The 15,528-nt window shown below is 41.3% G+C and overlaps 1 protein-coding gene across 1 annotated transcript; it reads right to left on the bottom strand.

The window, feature by feature from the left end:
• Positions 1-545: 545 nt before the first annotated feature.
• On the bottom strand, positions 546-13,692 carry LOC133612244 (vasopressin V2 receptor-like). Its single transcript, XM_061969479.1, has 6 exons — positions 13,420-13,692; positions 12,107-12,352; positions 9,756-9,902; positions 5,458-5,599; positions 5,065-5,202; positions 546-2,450 (listed from the first exon to the last, which is right to left on the bottom strand). The coding sequence occupies exons 1-6, from the start codon at positions 13,690-13,692 to the stop codon at positions 2,146-2,148; spliced, it is 1,251 nt and encodes a 416-aa protein (XP_061825463.1). The 3' UTR covers positions 546-2,145.
• Positions 13,693-15,528: the final 1,836 nt, after the last annotated feature.

The following is a 15,528-nucleotide window of genomic DNA, read 5'->3' on the forward strand; positions in this document are numbered from 1 at the left end:
AGTAATTGTCTACATCCTTGCTGGTCAGAAGATACAATGAAAGAAACATCATTTTAAAATCACTATACTTATTTGTACAAGAGGGACACGAGACAGTTGCTTTCCAGGGGTATTTTGTTCAAAGCAAATACACTATATTGCCAAAAGTATTTGGCCACCCATCCAAATGATTAGAATCAGGTGTCCTAATCACTTGGCCCGGCCACAGGTGTATAAAATCAAGCACTTAGGCATGGAGACTGTTTCTACAAACATTTGTGAAAGAATGAGCCGCTCTCGGGAACTCAGTGATTTCCAGCATGGAACTATCATAGGACGCCACCTGTGCAACAAATCCAGTCGTGAAATTTCCTCTCTCCTAAATATTCCAAAGTCAACTGTGGGCTTTATTATAAGAAAAGTGAAGAGTTTGGGAACAACAGCAACTCAGCCACCAAGTGGTAGGCCACGTACACTGACAGAGAGGGGTCAGCGGATGCTGAAGCGCATAGTGCAAAGACTTTCTGCACAGTCAGTTGCTACAGAGCTCCAAACTTCATGTGACATTCTAATTAGCCCACGTACAGTACGTAGAGAGCTTCATGGAATGGGTTTCCATGGACGAACAGCTGCATCTAAGCCATACATCAAGTTCATTGCAAAGCGTGGGATGCAGTGGTGTAAAGCACGTCACCACTGGACTCTAGAGCAGTGGAGACGCCTTCTCTGGAGTGATGAATCACACTTTTCCATCTGGCAATCTGATGGACGAGTCTGGGTTTGGAGGTTGCCAGGAGAACGGTACATTTCGGACTGCATTGTGCCGAATGGGAAATTTGGTATAGAAGGAATTATGGTGTGGGGTTGTTTTTCAGGAGTTTGACTTGGCCCCTTAGTTCCAGTGAAAGGAACTTTGAATGCTCCAGGATACCAAAACATTTCAGACAATTCCATGCTCCCAACCTTGTGGGAACAGTTTGGAGAGGGCCCCTTCCTTTTCCAACATGACTGTGCACCAGTGCACAAAGCAAGGTCCATAAAGACATGGATGACAGAGTCTGGTGTGGATGAACTTGACTGGCCTGTACAGAGTCCTGACCTGAACCCGATAACACCCCTTTGGAATGAATTAGAATGGAGACTGAGAGCCAGGCCTTCTCGGCCAACATCAGTGTGTGACCTCACCAATGCCCTTTTGGAAGAATGGTCAAAAATTCCTATTAACACCCTCCGCAACCTTGTGGACAGCCGTCCCAGAACAGTTGAAGCTGTAATAGCTGCAAAAGGTGGACCGACATCATATTGAACCCTATGGGTTAGCAATGGGGTGGCACTTCAAGTTCATATGTGAGTCAAGGCAGGTGGCCAAATACTTTTGGCAATATAGTGTATTTGCATTTTTGCACAAATGCTTAGTAGCGGAGGCGTTGCAGACATTGACAGAACACCGGCTTGTTATTGGCCAGGTAGAATGGCAGGCAGCGTTTGATTGGTGGGATGGAGTAAAACGTCACCAGTGCTTACATTGGATTGGTGAAACAGAGTCATGTGACAGTACCTGCCGGAAGAAGGCTCACTGACAAATTAAAACGTTGTACGCCTTAATTGTCCATCCATCCTCTTTCTACCACGTGTCTCTCTCGGGGTAATAGATTACACATCATTGTGATACAAATAAATGTAATGATTGGAACTAAACTCAATGTAACCCAGTAAAAGTAGTTTCTTCTTCACAAAAATACTAAAGTAAAAATAAAAAGGATGTTTTATTTAAACAGCCCTGACAAGTACAATTTGTCCAAAAAGTTACTTAAGTAAATGTAACAGAGTAAACGTATCGCGTTACTATACCCACTTCTGATAATGATGTATTATCATCTATTATCCACTGCTGGTAATAAAACATGAATCAGCTAATCTCTACTTTACATTCTGAACTAAAGGGAAACTTGACAGTTGTATAATTATATTTATGTGAATAATAGGTTATATTACTTTTTTTTTTTATTCATATTGTGGCCACTTTATATTGATTTTTTATATTTAAACTAAACAAAATTGTTTATGGTGTTTATGTAAATATGTTAATCCCGTCTTTAAAAAGTCAAGAACCTAATTAAGGTTTTAACACGTCTTTTAAAAAGCTGGCTTCAGTCCATGCAATAATTAGTTTTTTAGTGCATGTAAACATGCCAAGTGTGTGTGTATGGGGCGGAAACGTTTGGGTTCAGGGTGGAATGGGGGGCCTTTAGAATGTGGTGCGACGCCCCTGTGTGTGTGTGTGTCAGGCGACAGGGTGGTGTGTGTGCCTGTTGAGTCGTTTGGTAGAGAACCTCTGCGTTGTGCGTGTGTGCGGCACAGCAGCAGGAGACGGAGCTCAGGAGAGATGCTGTTGGAAAATGCAGAGTAGATCCAAGGATTGGTGCAGGAGTTCAGGCTGGCCAGCAGCATGAGCAGAGTGAACACTGCACCTGCACACACACAGGATACACACTCATTGAAAGTGTCACTGTGTGTGTGTGTGTGTGTGTGTGTGTGTGTGTGTGTGTGTGTGTGTGTGTGTGTGTGTGTGTGTGTGTGTGTGTGTGTGTGTGTGTGTGTGTGTGTGTGTGTGTGTGTGTGTTTGTGCACTGTAAACCCGAATAAGTAAGCAGAACTCAAAAAAAGTGATGCAATCAGTTGCCACATATTATTTGAGTTCATAAACTTCAATATTTGAGTATGTCAGATCGTACATTTTTGGAGTTTGTTAAATGTACTTTTAAATTATAATTTAATTAAACTTACCAATTAAGCCAACTCACAAATGTTCCTCCTCATGTCTGCTGCCGATAGAGGAAGTGCACGCAAATGCTACAAAATAAAAGCACTTCCTCTGTTGTGTGTGTGTGTGTGTGTGTGTGTGTGTGTGTGTGTGTGTGTGTGTGTGTGTGTGTGTGTGTGTGTGTGTGTGTGTGTGTGTGTGTGTGTGTGTGTGTGTGTGTGTGTGTGTGTGTGTGTGTGTGCGTGTGTGTGTGTGTGTGTGAGTGTGTGAGTGAGTGAGTGTGTGTGCATGTAATAATTTATATATACATACATACACAGAGTATAATAATAATATAATGCGATTGATTCATTCTTAATTTATTCTTGATTCGAATTAATGATTTGTTCTTTCAAATTAAGACAACATTTTGTTTAATCCACTGAGTTTTAAGTAACTGAGTTAATTATTTTGAGTAGCAGTTACATAATCTGCAAACAAGTTATTATTAATTAAAAATAACAAGTTTAATAAACTTTAAAAAAAAAAAGGAAAATGTTACTCACACTCAACATTTTTAAGTAAGTACAACTTTGAACAACTTTTTAAGTTTACACTGCTTATTCTAATTAATTATTTTAAGCATTCGGGTTTACATACATACATACGTAAGTACGTATGTACGTATGTATGTATGTATGTGAGTGTTCTTGTATTTTTACCCTTCTTGAGACATCAACAAGGAAAATTGCCTTCCATACTAGGACCGGTGAACAAGTCAGAACCGAAATCATGGTCCCAATACGGAAAACCATTGCATCTAATCGAGAGCCAAATAATAGAGTCTGTGAACATTGCTCCAAAGTCAGGATTTTTTGTTGATTTGATGTGCATACAAAAGTTAACATTGACAGGTGCAAAGGCAGCAATGTATGATAAAACAAGATGGCAGCTAAAGAAGGCCTTCCCTATTCATCCACGAAAAAACCCGCCAGGTGAACAGCTGATTTTACGCCTTCCGGTGCTGACGTAAGACAACCCGCGTCCCATACGTGACCATAGGATGAACAAATGCACTACGGTACTAAGACTACAGTGGCCATTAACAGTTAGCTTCTACAGCTTGGTTGCCCAAAGTGCGGCACAGGGGCCATCTGTGGTCCGTGACTCGTTTGTCATCGGCCTTAGGCACATTACAACAAAAAAAAAATAGAGATCTCATTTGCAGCCCTGGTGGTGAAACCTATCAAAATTAGGGTGGTCCCAAAAAGGAGGGATTTTTTAAATTGACTGTGTCAGTCTTAAAAGTACTCACCCTCTGGTTAACATATGAAATAACAACTGTGTGTAAAAAATTTTAAGTGCTCCCCCTCTGGCCAACATATGTAATAACAAGTGTGTGTAAGAAATTGAAATGCGCCCCCTTTGGCCAAAATTTTTAAACATTTTTAAAAAATGTATATAGAGACATACTGTAATAACTTGAAGTAAATAATGAAGATTAAAAACCAATTACAAACAAAAAAAGGCAGTCTTTTTCTCACAATGTGTCGACTTTTTTCTTATAAAATTGGGAATAATTTCTCATCTTCTTTCCGTTTCTGTAATATTGCAATATTTTCTTGTAAAATTATTACTTTTTACTGCAAAATGGTGACATTTGTCATACAAAATTCTGACTTTTTTCACAATATTGCCAATTTGTTGTTGTTCTTGTAAAATAGTGAAATTTTTTGAGTAAAATTATGACTTTTGTCCTAATTTTGCCAAGTAAAATTCCGATTATTATTAAAATATTGCCAAAATGTTAAAGTTTTCTTATAAAATTGTGACTTTCGTCAAGTAAAATTACGACTCTTTTCATAAAATTGCCAACATTTTTAAATTTTCTTGTAAAATTGCGACTGTTATTGAGTACAATTCCAACTTTTATCATAACATTGCACAAATGTTCAGTTTTTCTTGTAAAATGTTGACTTGCGTTGGGTAAAATTACAACTTTTATTATAACACTGCCAAAATTCTAAGTGTTTCTTGTGAAATTGTGACCTTTTTCTTGTAAAATTCCAACTAATTTTTCACAACTTTTGCATAGTATGTATATATTATTAATGTTGTAAATACAAATCTTTATATATCTAGAAAGGGTGGTCCTAAAGAGGTACAGGTAGGCATTATTTGGAGGTCTCAAGAGGGTAACACATACGTGAATGTGTGTGTGTGTGTGTGTGTGTGTGTGTGTGTGTGTGTGTGTGTGTGTGTGTGTGTGTGTGTGTGTGTGTGTGTGTGTGTGTGTGTGTGTGTGTGTGTGTGTGTGTGTGTGTGTGTGTGTGCATATGCACCACTCTCAGGTGGATCGGGGTCCCAGGCAGCCCACAGCTGCACACTGAAGAAGGGAGCCCAGCACAGGCAGTAAACGAGCACAATGACCAGAGTCATCTTCACTGTCTTGGACATGGCTGCTATCGCCTCTCCTCCTCCTCTTTGGCGAGCAGGTGAAGCACAGACAATAGGGGGCGCTGCAGGCTCCGGCAGCACATCAAGCTGCACTGCTGCCACAGTAATTCAAAGACCAATTTAAAAGACAAAGCAAAAACAACAAAATCCTTCATGTCCATCACCTGTGTGCACATCCATGTGAGTATTGATGACACAGTGGGGGGTCGTGCTGAGAGGAGGCTGGCAGGTGGATCCAGTGTTGTTGAATATGATTGGTGGAACATAAAGAGACAGACTGGACCGTCCTCTTCCTCTCCCTCCTTCTTCTCCTCCTACTCCTCTCTGGCTGTCTGCTCTGGAAGGACGAAGGGAGGAAGAACGCTGGCGGTGCTCCGACTTCAGATAAAGATTGTTCTCAATCTCCTTGAAGATGCGCACCTGTTTATAATGTTATAATATGATGTTGCACAGGACCACACGGTAAATCAAGTCAGCCCTGACTGAGAGTTCACTTCACAACTTGACAGGAGAGGAATGAACATTTTTGGTTGATTGAGGATCTTTGACTCCTGTTTTTGGTTATAAAGAAAATCTGACTAATGTTTTTAGTTATAGAGCGGATCTTTGACTTGCATTTTTGTTTATATAGAAAATCTATGATTGATATTTTTGCTTATATAGACAATATTTGACTGATGTTTTTGGTTGTATAAGATCTTTGACTAACATTTTTGATTGTATCGAGATGTCACCTGGGTGAAGTCTTGTCTCGGTTTCGTCTGGTTTCAGGTTGTCTTGTCATTTCCTGTTTTATTTTGAAATGCTAACTCTCCCTCTTGTTTCGGATCACTTGCTCTTCCTCCTGTATCACTGGTCTGATGTCTTTCCTGATTGCTTGATTGTGCCCACCTGTGTCACCCTCCCTCATGTGTATAAATGTATCGTCCTCCTTCTGTCCTGTGCCAGAGTGTTTTTGTATCTTCTTGTGCGTACCTCCAGCGTTCCTTTGCCTCAGTCTTGTCCACAGCCATAACCACGTTTTTGTGTGCCTTTTTGATCCACGGGAGATTCTTGGTTTGTAACTTTTGTCAGGTAAGATTAACTTCCTATCATCGCCTCCGTTGGAGCGCCTTTTGTAGTATTTGGTAGTTTTTGTTCTTAGCACCTTTTTCCCTCCATAGCCGGAGCGTTTTGAGTTAATAGTTTTGTAAGTTTAGTGGTCAGGTTAGATCTATTGTGATAGCCTGTTTTGGACCCCTTCCCTTGTCAGAATAAATAACTGCTTCTGAAATCCTGCATCTGTGTTCAGAGTCCTATTCTGGTTGTGGCAATAATAATAATAATAATAATAATATATATATATATATATATATATATATATATATATATATATATATATATATATATGTCTTAATAAGGTTATCCAAAAAATAGTGCTCGATACCGTAGTAGACCGCAATATATGTATGTGTGGGAAAAAAATCACAAGACTACTTCATCTCTACAGGCCTGTTTCATGAGGGGTTCCCTCAATCATCAGGAGATTTTTTTTTTGATGATTGAGGGAACCCCTCATGAAACAGGCCTGTAGAGATGAAGTAGTCTTGTGATTTTTTTCCCACACATACATATATATATATATAGATATATATATATATCTATATATATATCATGTCTGGCTCTGCACCCTCCATTATGACAAGTATTACACTGAACATGGTAACTTATGTTTTAACATAAACATTGTTTCACTGTTCTTTAGTTTTTTGAGAATGTAACTTCTTGATCAAATCATGAATAGGCCAGAAATATTCCAGAAAGCAGGTTGAGTGTAAACTCTGAGTATATAACATCTGAGATGAGGGAAAGTCCCGTTTTTTCTGTTCAAACAAAGAGAAGCAGATCAAACTCAGTCAGTTACCATGGCAACTTACTCTGTGAACCTGACAGGATTTCTTAAATAGATATGGACATCCTATCAGTCATCATCAAAGAGCAGACATTGTACAGTAAGCTATCGTTTTATTATTTTTGTAGTTTGTATTTCTTAATTAGCATTTAGCAATACTGCTACATGATGCTTAGTATTTCACTGAAGCTGGACTTGTATAGCAGAGCTTCTAAAACTTGTAGATCATCCTTCTTATATTCAGGATCAACAATATAAGGTCCTGGATCATAATTTTGCCCAAAGTAATCGTCGTTGGCTCTCACAAAGTCTGCATGATTTTTCATAGTTGGTGAGGAAGGGATCTGCGGTTCCTACCTCCTACGTCATGTGACTGGCTTCCTCATTATCTCTCAAAATGGCTCAGAAATCTCAGTGAGATTGATACTATTTTGATCAAATATATTTATTTGTAAACTTTAAGTCTTTAGGTGTCATAAATCAGATATATATGATAATTTCAATATAGAGGCAACTTGTTTTTCCACTCTACTGGTACTTAAAGGTTTTATATGCATGCTGTAAATACTGTTATGTAGTAACAAGCACATTTATAATATTTATGGATTTTGCTAATTTCAAAAAACGCATCACAACTTTCACTTTTATTTTCAACTCCATCACTGATTAAAAATCACTGCATACTTTATGAGTGCCAATAAACATAATAAAACATCACTTACTGTACAAGGTCTGCTGTCATTAGGATGCCGACTGCTAGGATGTTGATATATTCCTGTTTAGATGAAGAATGACTCATAATCCTCGCGAAGAAAAAGGGAGATGAATCCAAGCGTCTTTGTCGTTTTCGCCATTTCCGGGTCTAAATTGGCTGTCAAAGTCTACCAACTTTTCAGAATAAGATGCATGATTTATGATCTACAATAAAGTTTTGACGAGCAAAGAAACGCAACATTTGTTTTTGCTCCTATTTTTCATGAGTTGAACCCAAATATGTAAAACACACAAAATACATATTCCTCTTAAATATTGTTCACAGATCTGTTTGAATCTGTGTTCGTGAGCATTTCTTCTTTGCCAAGATAATCCATCCCATCTCACAGGTGTGGCATATCAAGATGCTGATTAAACCGCATGATTATTGCACAGGTGTGCCTTAGGCTGCCCACAATAAAAGGCCACTCTGAAATGGGCAATGTTGCTTTTTTGAGGTATGGGGGCGGGAGGGTGAGAAAAGCAGTCAGTATCTGGTGTGACCACCACATGCCTCACAAAGTGCAACACATCTCTTTCGCAAAAACTTAATCAGGTTGTTGATTGTGGCCTGTGGAATGTTGGTCTACTCTTCAATGGCTGTGCGAAGTTGCTGGATATTGGCAGGAACTGGAACACACTGTTGTATACGCCGATCCACAGCATCCCAAACATACTCAATGGGTGACATGTCCGGTGAGTCTGCTGGCCATGCAAGAACTGGGACGTTTTCAGCTTCCAGGATTGTTGTACAGATCCTTACAACATGGGGCCGTGCATTGTCATGCTGCAATATAAGGAGATGGTCTCGGGTGAATGGCAAAACAATGGGCCTCAGGATCTCGTCACAGTATCTCTGTGCATTCAAAATGATATCAATAAAATGCACTTGTTTGTTTTCCTTAACATACGTCTGCCATACCATAACCTCAACCCCACCATGGGCCACTCGATTCACAACGTTGACATCAGCAAACCGCTCTCTCACGCAACGCCACACAAGTTGGCTGCCATGTGCCCTGAACAGTGAAAACTGGGATACATCCGTGAAGAGAACACCTCTCTAATGTCCCAGACGCCATCAAATGTGAGCATTTGCCCACTCAAGTCGGTTACGACGACTAACTGCAGTCAGGTCGAGACCTCGATGAGGACGATGAGCATGCAGAGGAGCTTCCCTGAGATGGTTTCTCACAGTTTGTGCAGACATTCTTTGGTTATGCAAACCAATTTTTGTAGCAGCTGTCCGGGTGGCTAATCACGGAGGTGCACCTACTGTATGTTGAAGTCCTGGGCTGATGTGGTTACACGTGGCCTGCAGTTGTGAGGCCGGTTGGATGTACTGCCAAATTCTCTGAAACGCCTTTGGAGAAATGAACATTCAATTCACGGGCAACAGCTCTGGTGGACTTTCCTGCAGTCTGCATGCCAACTGCATGCTCCCTCAAAACTTGTCACATCTGTGACATTGTGCTGTGTGATAAAACTGTACAATTCAAAGAGCCCTTTTATTGTGGGCAGCCTAAGGCACACCTGTGCAATAATAATGCTGTTTAATCAGCATCTTGACATGCCACACCTGTGAGGTGGGATGGATTATCTTGGCAAAGAAGAAATGCTCACGAACACAGATTTACAGAGATTTGTTAACAATATTTGAGAGGAATAGGTCTTTTGTGTAGTCAAAGTTTTACATCTTTGAGTTCAACTCATGAAAAATGGGAGCAAAAACAAGTGTTGCATTTATATTTTTGTTCACTGTACGTTAATTTATGAGTAAGAATGCACTCGGAGGTTCCCATCCTAGGGCAAATCAACTCAGACTTTAGGTTTAAACTCAGAGTTTGTTGAACCTCGTACCTGGAATATCCCCCTGGTTTAGTAAAATGTAACCTTAACTACTAGATTGTGTATGGATTTGATGAGTGTTACCTGACACACAGTGATGATGAAGACGGGGATGATAAAGACTGCCAGTGTCATCCATGTCACATAAGCCTTAAGACCCCAGGATTCGGCAAAGTTGCCCCAGCATTCGTAGACCCCAGGGGCCACTTCTGAACGAGAGAAGATGAAAACCTGGACAGCAAGCATGCAGAGAGACAAGATCACTGATGGAGGAAAAGTGTATCACCTTGAACATATGTTACAATAGCAATCAATCAAACTTTAGTTGTACTTTTCATACATTCAAGATAATTAAAGTACCAGTAGAGTGGAAAAACAAGTTGTCTCTATATTGAAGCTATTATGATATATATCTGATTTATGACACCAAAAGTCTTCCTAAGTTTGCAAATAAATAGATATGATCAAAATAGTTTCAATCTCACAGAGATTCCCGAGCCATCTTGAAAGATAACGAGGAAGCCAGTCACGTAATGTCGCGCTAGGAACCACAGATCCCTTCCCCATCAACAACAATGCTGATCAAGCAGACTTTGTGAGAGCCAACAACAATTACATTGGGAACATGTATGATCCAGCACTGTATACTAAGAGCCCGAACACAAAGAGGATGATCAATAAGTTTTAGAAGCCAAGTGCTAAACGGATGCACCTTTGTTATGACTTAGCATCAACCGCATTACTGGGTGCTAAACATATAAACTAACTATGACAAAACAAACACTTACTGTAATATTTCCACTCTCTCTCTGTGATGCCGACCGACAGGACACCAAATAATTCAGTTTAGATGAAGGTTCAATCACAATCCTCACAAAGGTTTTAAAAACAAGAAGTGTCCTTTCGTCTTTTTTGCCATCTCGGGGGATGTCAAAGTCGACCAGCCTCTTGGTCAATGGTCACATTTGTCTACTACCAGGTGAGAGATGCATGAATTATAATCTAGAATGAACTTTTAGCAAGTTTTAGACGAAGCAGAAGCAACCGCCGGCTCAGTGTGTCAACAATAGCAGCGTAAGCTAGCATTAGCTCAATGCTATCAATGCAACACTAAAATAGGCCTTTTCCGTTGGTGCTTATAATATAAATATCAATCATATTTGTTTATTTTCAGGTCATGACATGTAAATGGAATATTGTTAATGGTTTCCGGAAGTTTTTAGACAGGTTATAATGGGCCCAATAGAGGAGCCTTGATCTGTTAAATCATTTGTTAGCTATTTATTTATGATTTCGAATGCAAAAAAAAAAAGGCAAACGTGTTCTTGTTTTACATAATTATTGTAAATGACAGACAGCACATCCCTTTCTAATGTGTGTGTATTTCCAGTATGACTGATCTGATAATATGGCCAGAGTGTAGAAGCATTACTACAGTGACGTCAATCTTCGGAAATAGCCGAAGGTTTTCGGAGCGGAATATTCAAAATGGCTGACTGATATTGTGGCATTTTGTGGTGTTTATTTTCACATACTTTGCGGATTGTAAATACAATTGTAAATGGTTTAATGTATGAAAAACAAATAAGCATATAAAGTCAACTTGTTTTTCCACTCTACTGGTACACAACAGAAGTTACCCTGACCTGCACTTACATCGAATCAGAACAATAAATGAAATATTACGAACAAAAATGTAAAAAAATAAACTAAATCAAAATCATCTTTAATGTATATTGAAGCTTGAAGTGCCATCTTCAGGTTTGGGAGGAGATCTTGCCCCAAGTGGAGGAGGTCAAGTACCCCGGAGTCTTGTTCACGAGTGAGGTAAGAGTGGATCGTGTAATCGACAGGTGTACCCTTGCGGCATCTTCAGTAATGCGGACGCTGTATCGTTCTGTTGTGAAGAAGGAGCTGAGCCGGAAGGCAAAGCTCTCAATTTACCGGTCGATCCACAATCCCATCCTCACCTATGGTCATGAGCTTTGGGTTATGACCGAAAGGACAAGATCACGGGTACAAGCGGCCAAAATTAGTTTCCTCTGCCAGGTGGCGGGGCTCTCCCTTAGAGATAGGGTGAGAAGCTCGGTCATCCGGGGGGAGCTCAAAGTAAAGCCGCTGCTCCTCCACATCGAGAGGAGCCACATGAGGTGGTTCGGGCATCTGGTCAGGATACCACGTCCGAACGGTAAGAAGCCACGGGGAAGACCCAGGACACGTTGGGAAGACTATGTCTCCCGGCTGGCCTGGGAACGCCTCAGGATGCCCCGGGAGGAGCTGGACAAAGTGGCTGGGGAGAGGGAAGTCTGGGCTTTTCTGCTTAGGCTGCTGTGCCCGCAACCCGACCTCGGATAAGCAAAAGAAGATGGATGGATGGATGGCTATGTTTTTGATTAAGTAAATACAGTATTCTTGATAGTAATAGTACTCCCTACCTGTGGCAGACTGAGCAGCAGTGACAGTCCCCAGGCCAGCAGTGTGAGGCTGTTCCATCGCTGGGTGGCCCAGCTACGGTGCGCCAGCAGGGGGCAACAGATGGCATAATGGCGATCTATTGTCATGGCAACGATCATGTAGGAGGAGGCGAACATCCCTAGGACTTGAAGGTATTTCACCAGGCGACACAAGACATCTGGGCCAGGAAAGCGCCCCTTGGTGTCCCAAACTAGCTGGGGCAGCACCTTGACACAGTGGAAGGAAGACTTAGACTTAGAAAATCTTTGTCTCTGAGGGACAATTTGGTTTGCAGCAGTAGTCATTAAAAACAAGGTTCAACAGTAAAAACGAGGTACAACAGTAAAAAACAAGGTACAAAAGTAAAAACGAGGTACAACAGTAAAACAAGGTACAAATACATACAACATACAAACCATCATGAAGGCATTGAGCTAAAAACTAAAAACATTTGTAATACAATAAAAACTAATCATCACACGTCGCTTCCCACTAAAGTGACTGCATAGCAGCTAGATAGATAGATAGAAGCTTGTTTAAGAAGCTCATTTATAAAGTCAACAGCTGAAGGAACAAAGGATTTTATGTATCTGTTGTTTTTGGCCTTTCTATTACTAGGGGCATACCTGCATCCTGAGGGCAAGAGTCTAAACTCTGAGAAGAGAGGGTGCTGAGGGTTGACCAGAATGGCCTTTGCCTTTTGGATGACTCTGGCCTGATAGATCTGGTTCAGGGGGTTCAAGGTAGTGCCTATGGTCTTTTGGCACACCTTGAATATACCACCTAGTCTGTTTTTATTGGCCACACTGAGGTTACCAAACCAGGAAGTGATAGAATAAGTTAAAATAGACTCGATACAAGATGAATAGAACATACTCATCAGTGTCCTATCAACCTGAAAGCCCCTCAGTCTCCTCAAGAAAAACAGCCTCTGATTGGCCTTCTTACAAATACGGTCAGTGTTGGCATCAAAGGTCAATTTATTGTCTAAAATTGTGTGAAGGGAAATGGAGAATTTTAAAAATGTCCATGTGATTTGCTCAGGACCTGCAGAATCAGAAGTGCAGGCCCGTGTCACTTAAACTATATTATCAAAAGGGCTGTTTCTTCAACCAATCTGATTTCAGGTTCGCCTCCCAGGGCTTGCGTGCCAGCATACAATTATGTGAGCGTTTTTCTATCCACTGATCAGAGTAAAACCAAAAAGTTTCATATCCCAAAAAAATGCGCAAAAACAGTTTAAATCAGTGCTGTGTGACATCATACCGTCATGCCCTCAAAATGTGTGCATCACCTGGAACAGCGCCACCACCAGGTCGGCCAAGCAGAGATTGAGCATGAACTGATGGAGCGGGTTGTGAAATCGTCTCCTTCTCAGCAACACCACGAGCACCAATCTGTTGCCAAGCAACGCCATAACCAGGATGACCGCCAGCACGATCACCTCAGCCACCACCAGCAGCGTGTCACGGTGCCACTCTGTGCCGTTAGTGGGGCCAGTGCCAGGGGGGGTCACCAGTGACCACTCGTAGGACGGCGAGGAGTCCGTTACCGTGGAGACGAACATGCTGGTTGGGAAGGAGGCGTGGGGAGTGAAGGGGGCACTTTAAGGAAGTATTGTCAATCAACGACGTCATTGGTGCAGGTACTTCACAGACTGACTAGATCTATTCATTCCATCTGACATTCTTGTTTTGAAGGCTCATTCATTTGAAGTAATACTAAATAGTACATTTAAGAAATTGGAGAGTCTGATCTACTAAGATCCAAATACCCATACTTGCCAACCCTCCCGGATTTTCCGGGAGACTCCCGAAATTTAGCGCCTCTCCCAAAAACCTCCCGGGACAAATTTTCTCCCGAAAATCTCCCGGAATTCAGGCGGAGCTGGAGTGGGCTCCAGCTCCATGCGGACCTGAGTGACGTGTCAACAGTCTGTTCTCACGTCCGCTTTCCCACAATATAAACAGCGTGCCTGCCCAATCACGTTATAACTGTAGAATGATCGAGGGCGAGTTCTTGGTTTCTTATGTGGGTTTATTGTTAGGCAGTTTCATTATCGTCCTTCCAGCGCGGTAACAACACACAACAACAGCAGTCACGTTTTTGTCTACCGTAAAGCAGTTCGTCTGCCGTAAACAGCAATGTTGTGACACTCTTAAACAGGACAATACTGCCATCTACTGTACATGCATATGTGACAATAACATCTAAGGCTTTTAGAGAGTGCAGTGCACAACTGCTATACTATATACAGGTAAAAGCCAGTAAATTAGAATATTTTGAAAAACTTGATTTATTTCAGTAATTGCATTCAAAAGGTGTAACTTGTACATTATATTTATTCATTGCACACAGACTGATGCATTCAAATGTTTATTTCATTTAATTTTGATGATTTGAAGTGGCAACAAATGAAAATCCAAAATTCCGTGTGTCACAAAATTAGAATATTACTTAAGGCTAATACAAAAAAGGGATTTTTAGAAATGTTGGCCAACTGAAAAGTATGAAAATGAAAAATATGAGCATGTGCAATACTCAATACTTGGTTGGAGCTCCTTTTGCCTCAATTACTGCATTAATGCGGCGTGGCATGGAGTCGATGAGTTTCTGGCACTGCTCAGGTGTTATGAGAGCCCAGGTTGCTCTGATAGTGGCCTTCAACTCTTCTGCGTTTTTGGGTCTGGCATTCTGCATCTTCCTTTTCACAATACCCCACAGATTTTCTATGGGGCTAAGGTCAGGGGAGTTGGCGGGCCAATTTAGAACAGAAATACCATTGTCCGTAAACCAGGCACGGGTAGATTTTGCGCTGTGTGCAGGCGCCAAGTCCTGTTGGAACTTAAAATCTCCATCTCCATAGAGCAGGTCAGCAGCAGGAAGCATGAAGTGCTCTAAAACTTGCTGGTAGACGGCTGCGTTGACCCTGGATCTCAGGAAACAGAGTGGACCGACACCAGCAGATGACATGGCACCCCAAACCATCACTGATGGTGGAAACTTTACACTAGACTTCAGGCAACGTGGATCCTGTGCCTCTCCTGTCTTCCTCCAGACTCTGGGACCTCGATTTCCAAAGGAAATGCAAAATTTGCATGGTTGGGTGATGGTTTGGGGTGCCATGTCATCTGCTGGTGTCGGTCCACTCTGTTTCCTGAGATCCAGGGTCAACGCAGCCGTCTACCAGCAAGTTTTAGAGCACTTCATGTGACACACGGAATTTTGGATTTTCATTTGTTGCCACTTCAAATCATCAAAATTAAATGAAATAAACATTTGAATGCATCAGTCTGTGTGCAATGAATAAATATAATGTACATGTTACACCTTACCTACTCAGTGGCCTAGTGGTTAGAGTGTCCGTCCTGAGATCGGTAGGTTGGGAGTTCAAACCCCGGCC

The sequence above is a fragment of the Nerophis lumbriciformis genome, linkage group LG01 (assembly GCF_033978685.3).
Source record: "Nerophis lumbriciformis linkage group LG01, RoL_Nlum_v2.1, whole genome shotgun sequence".
NCBI lineage: Eukaryota > Metazoa > Chordata > Actinopteri > Syngnathiformes > Syngnathidae > Nerophis > Nerophis lumbriciformis.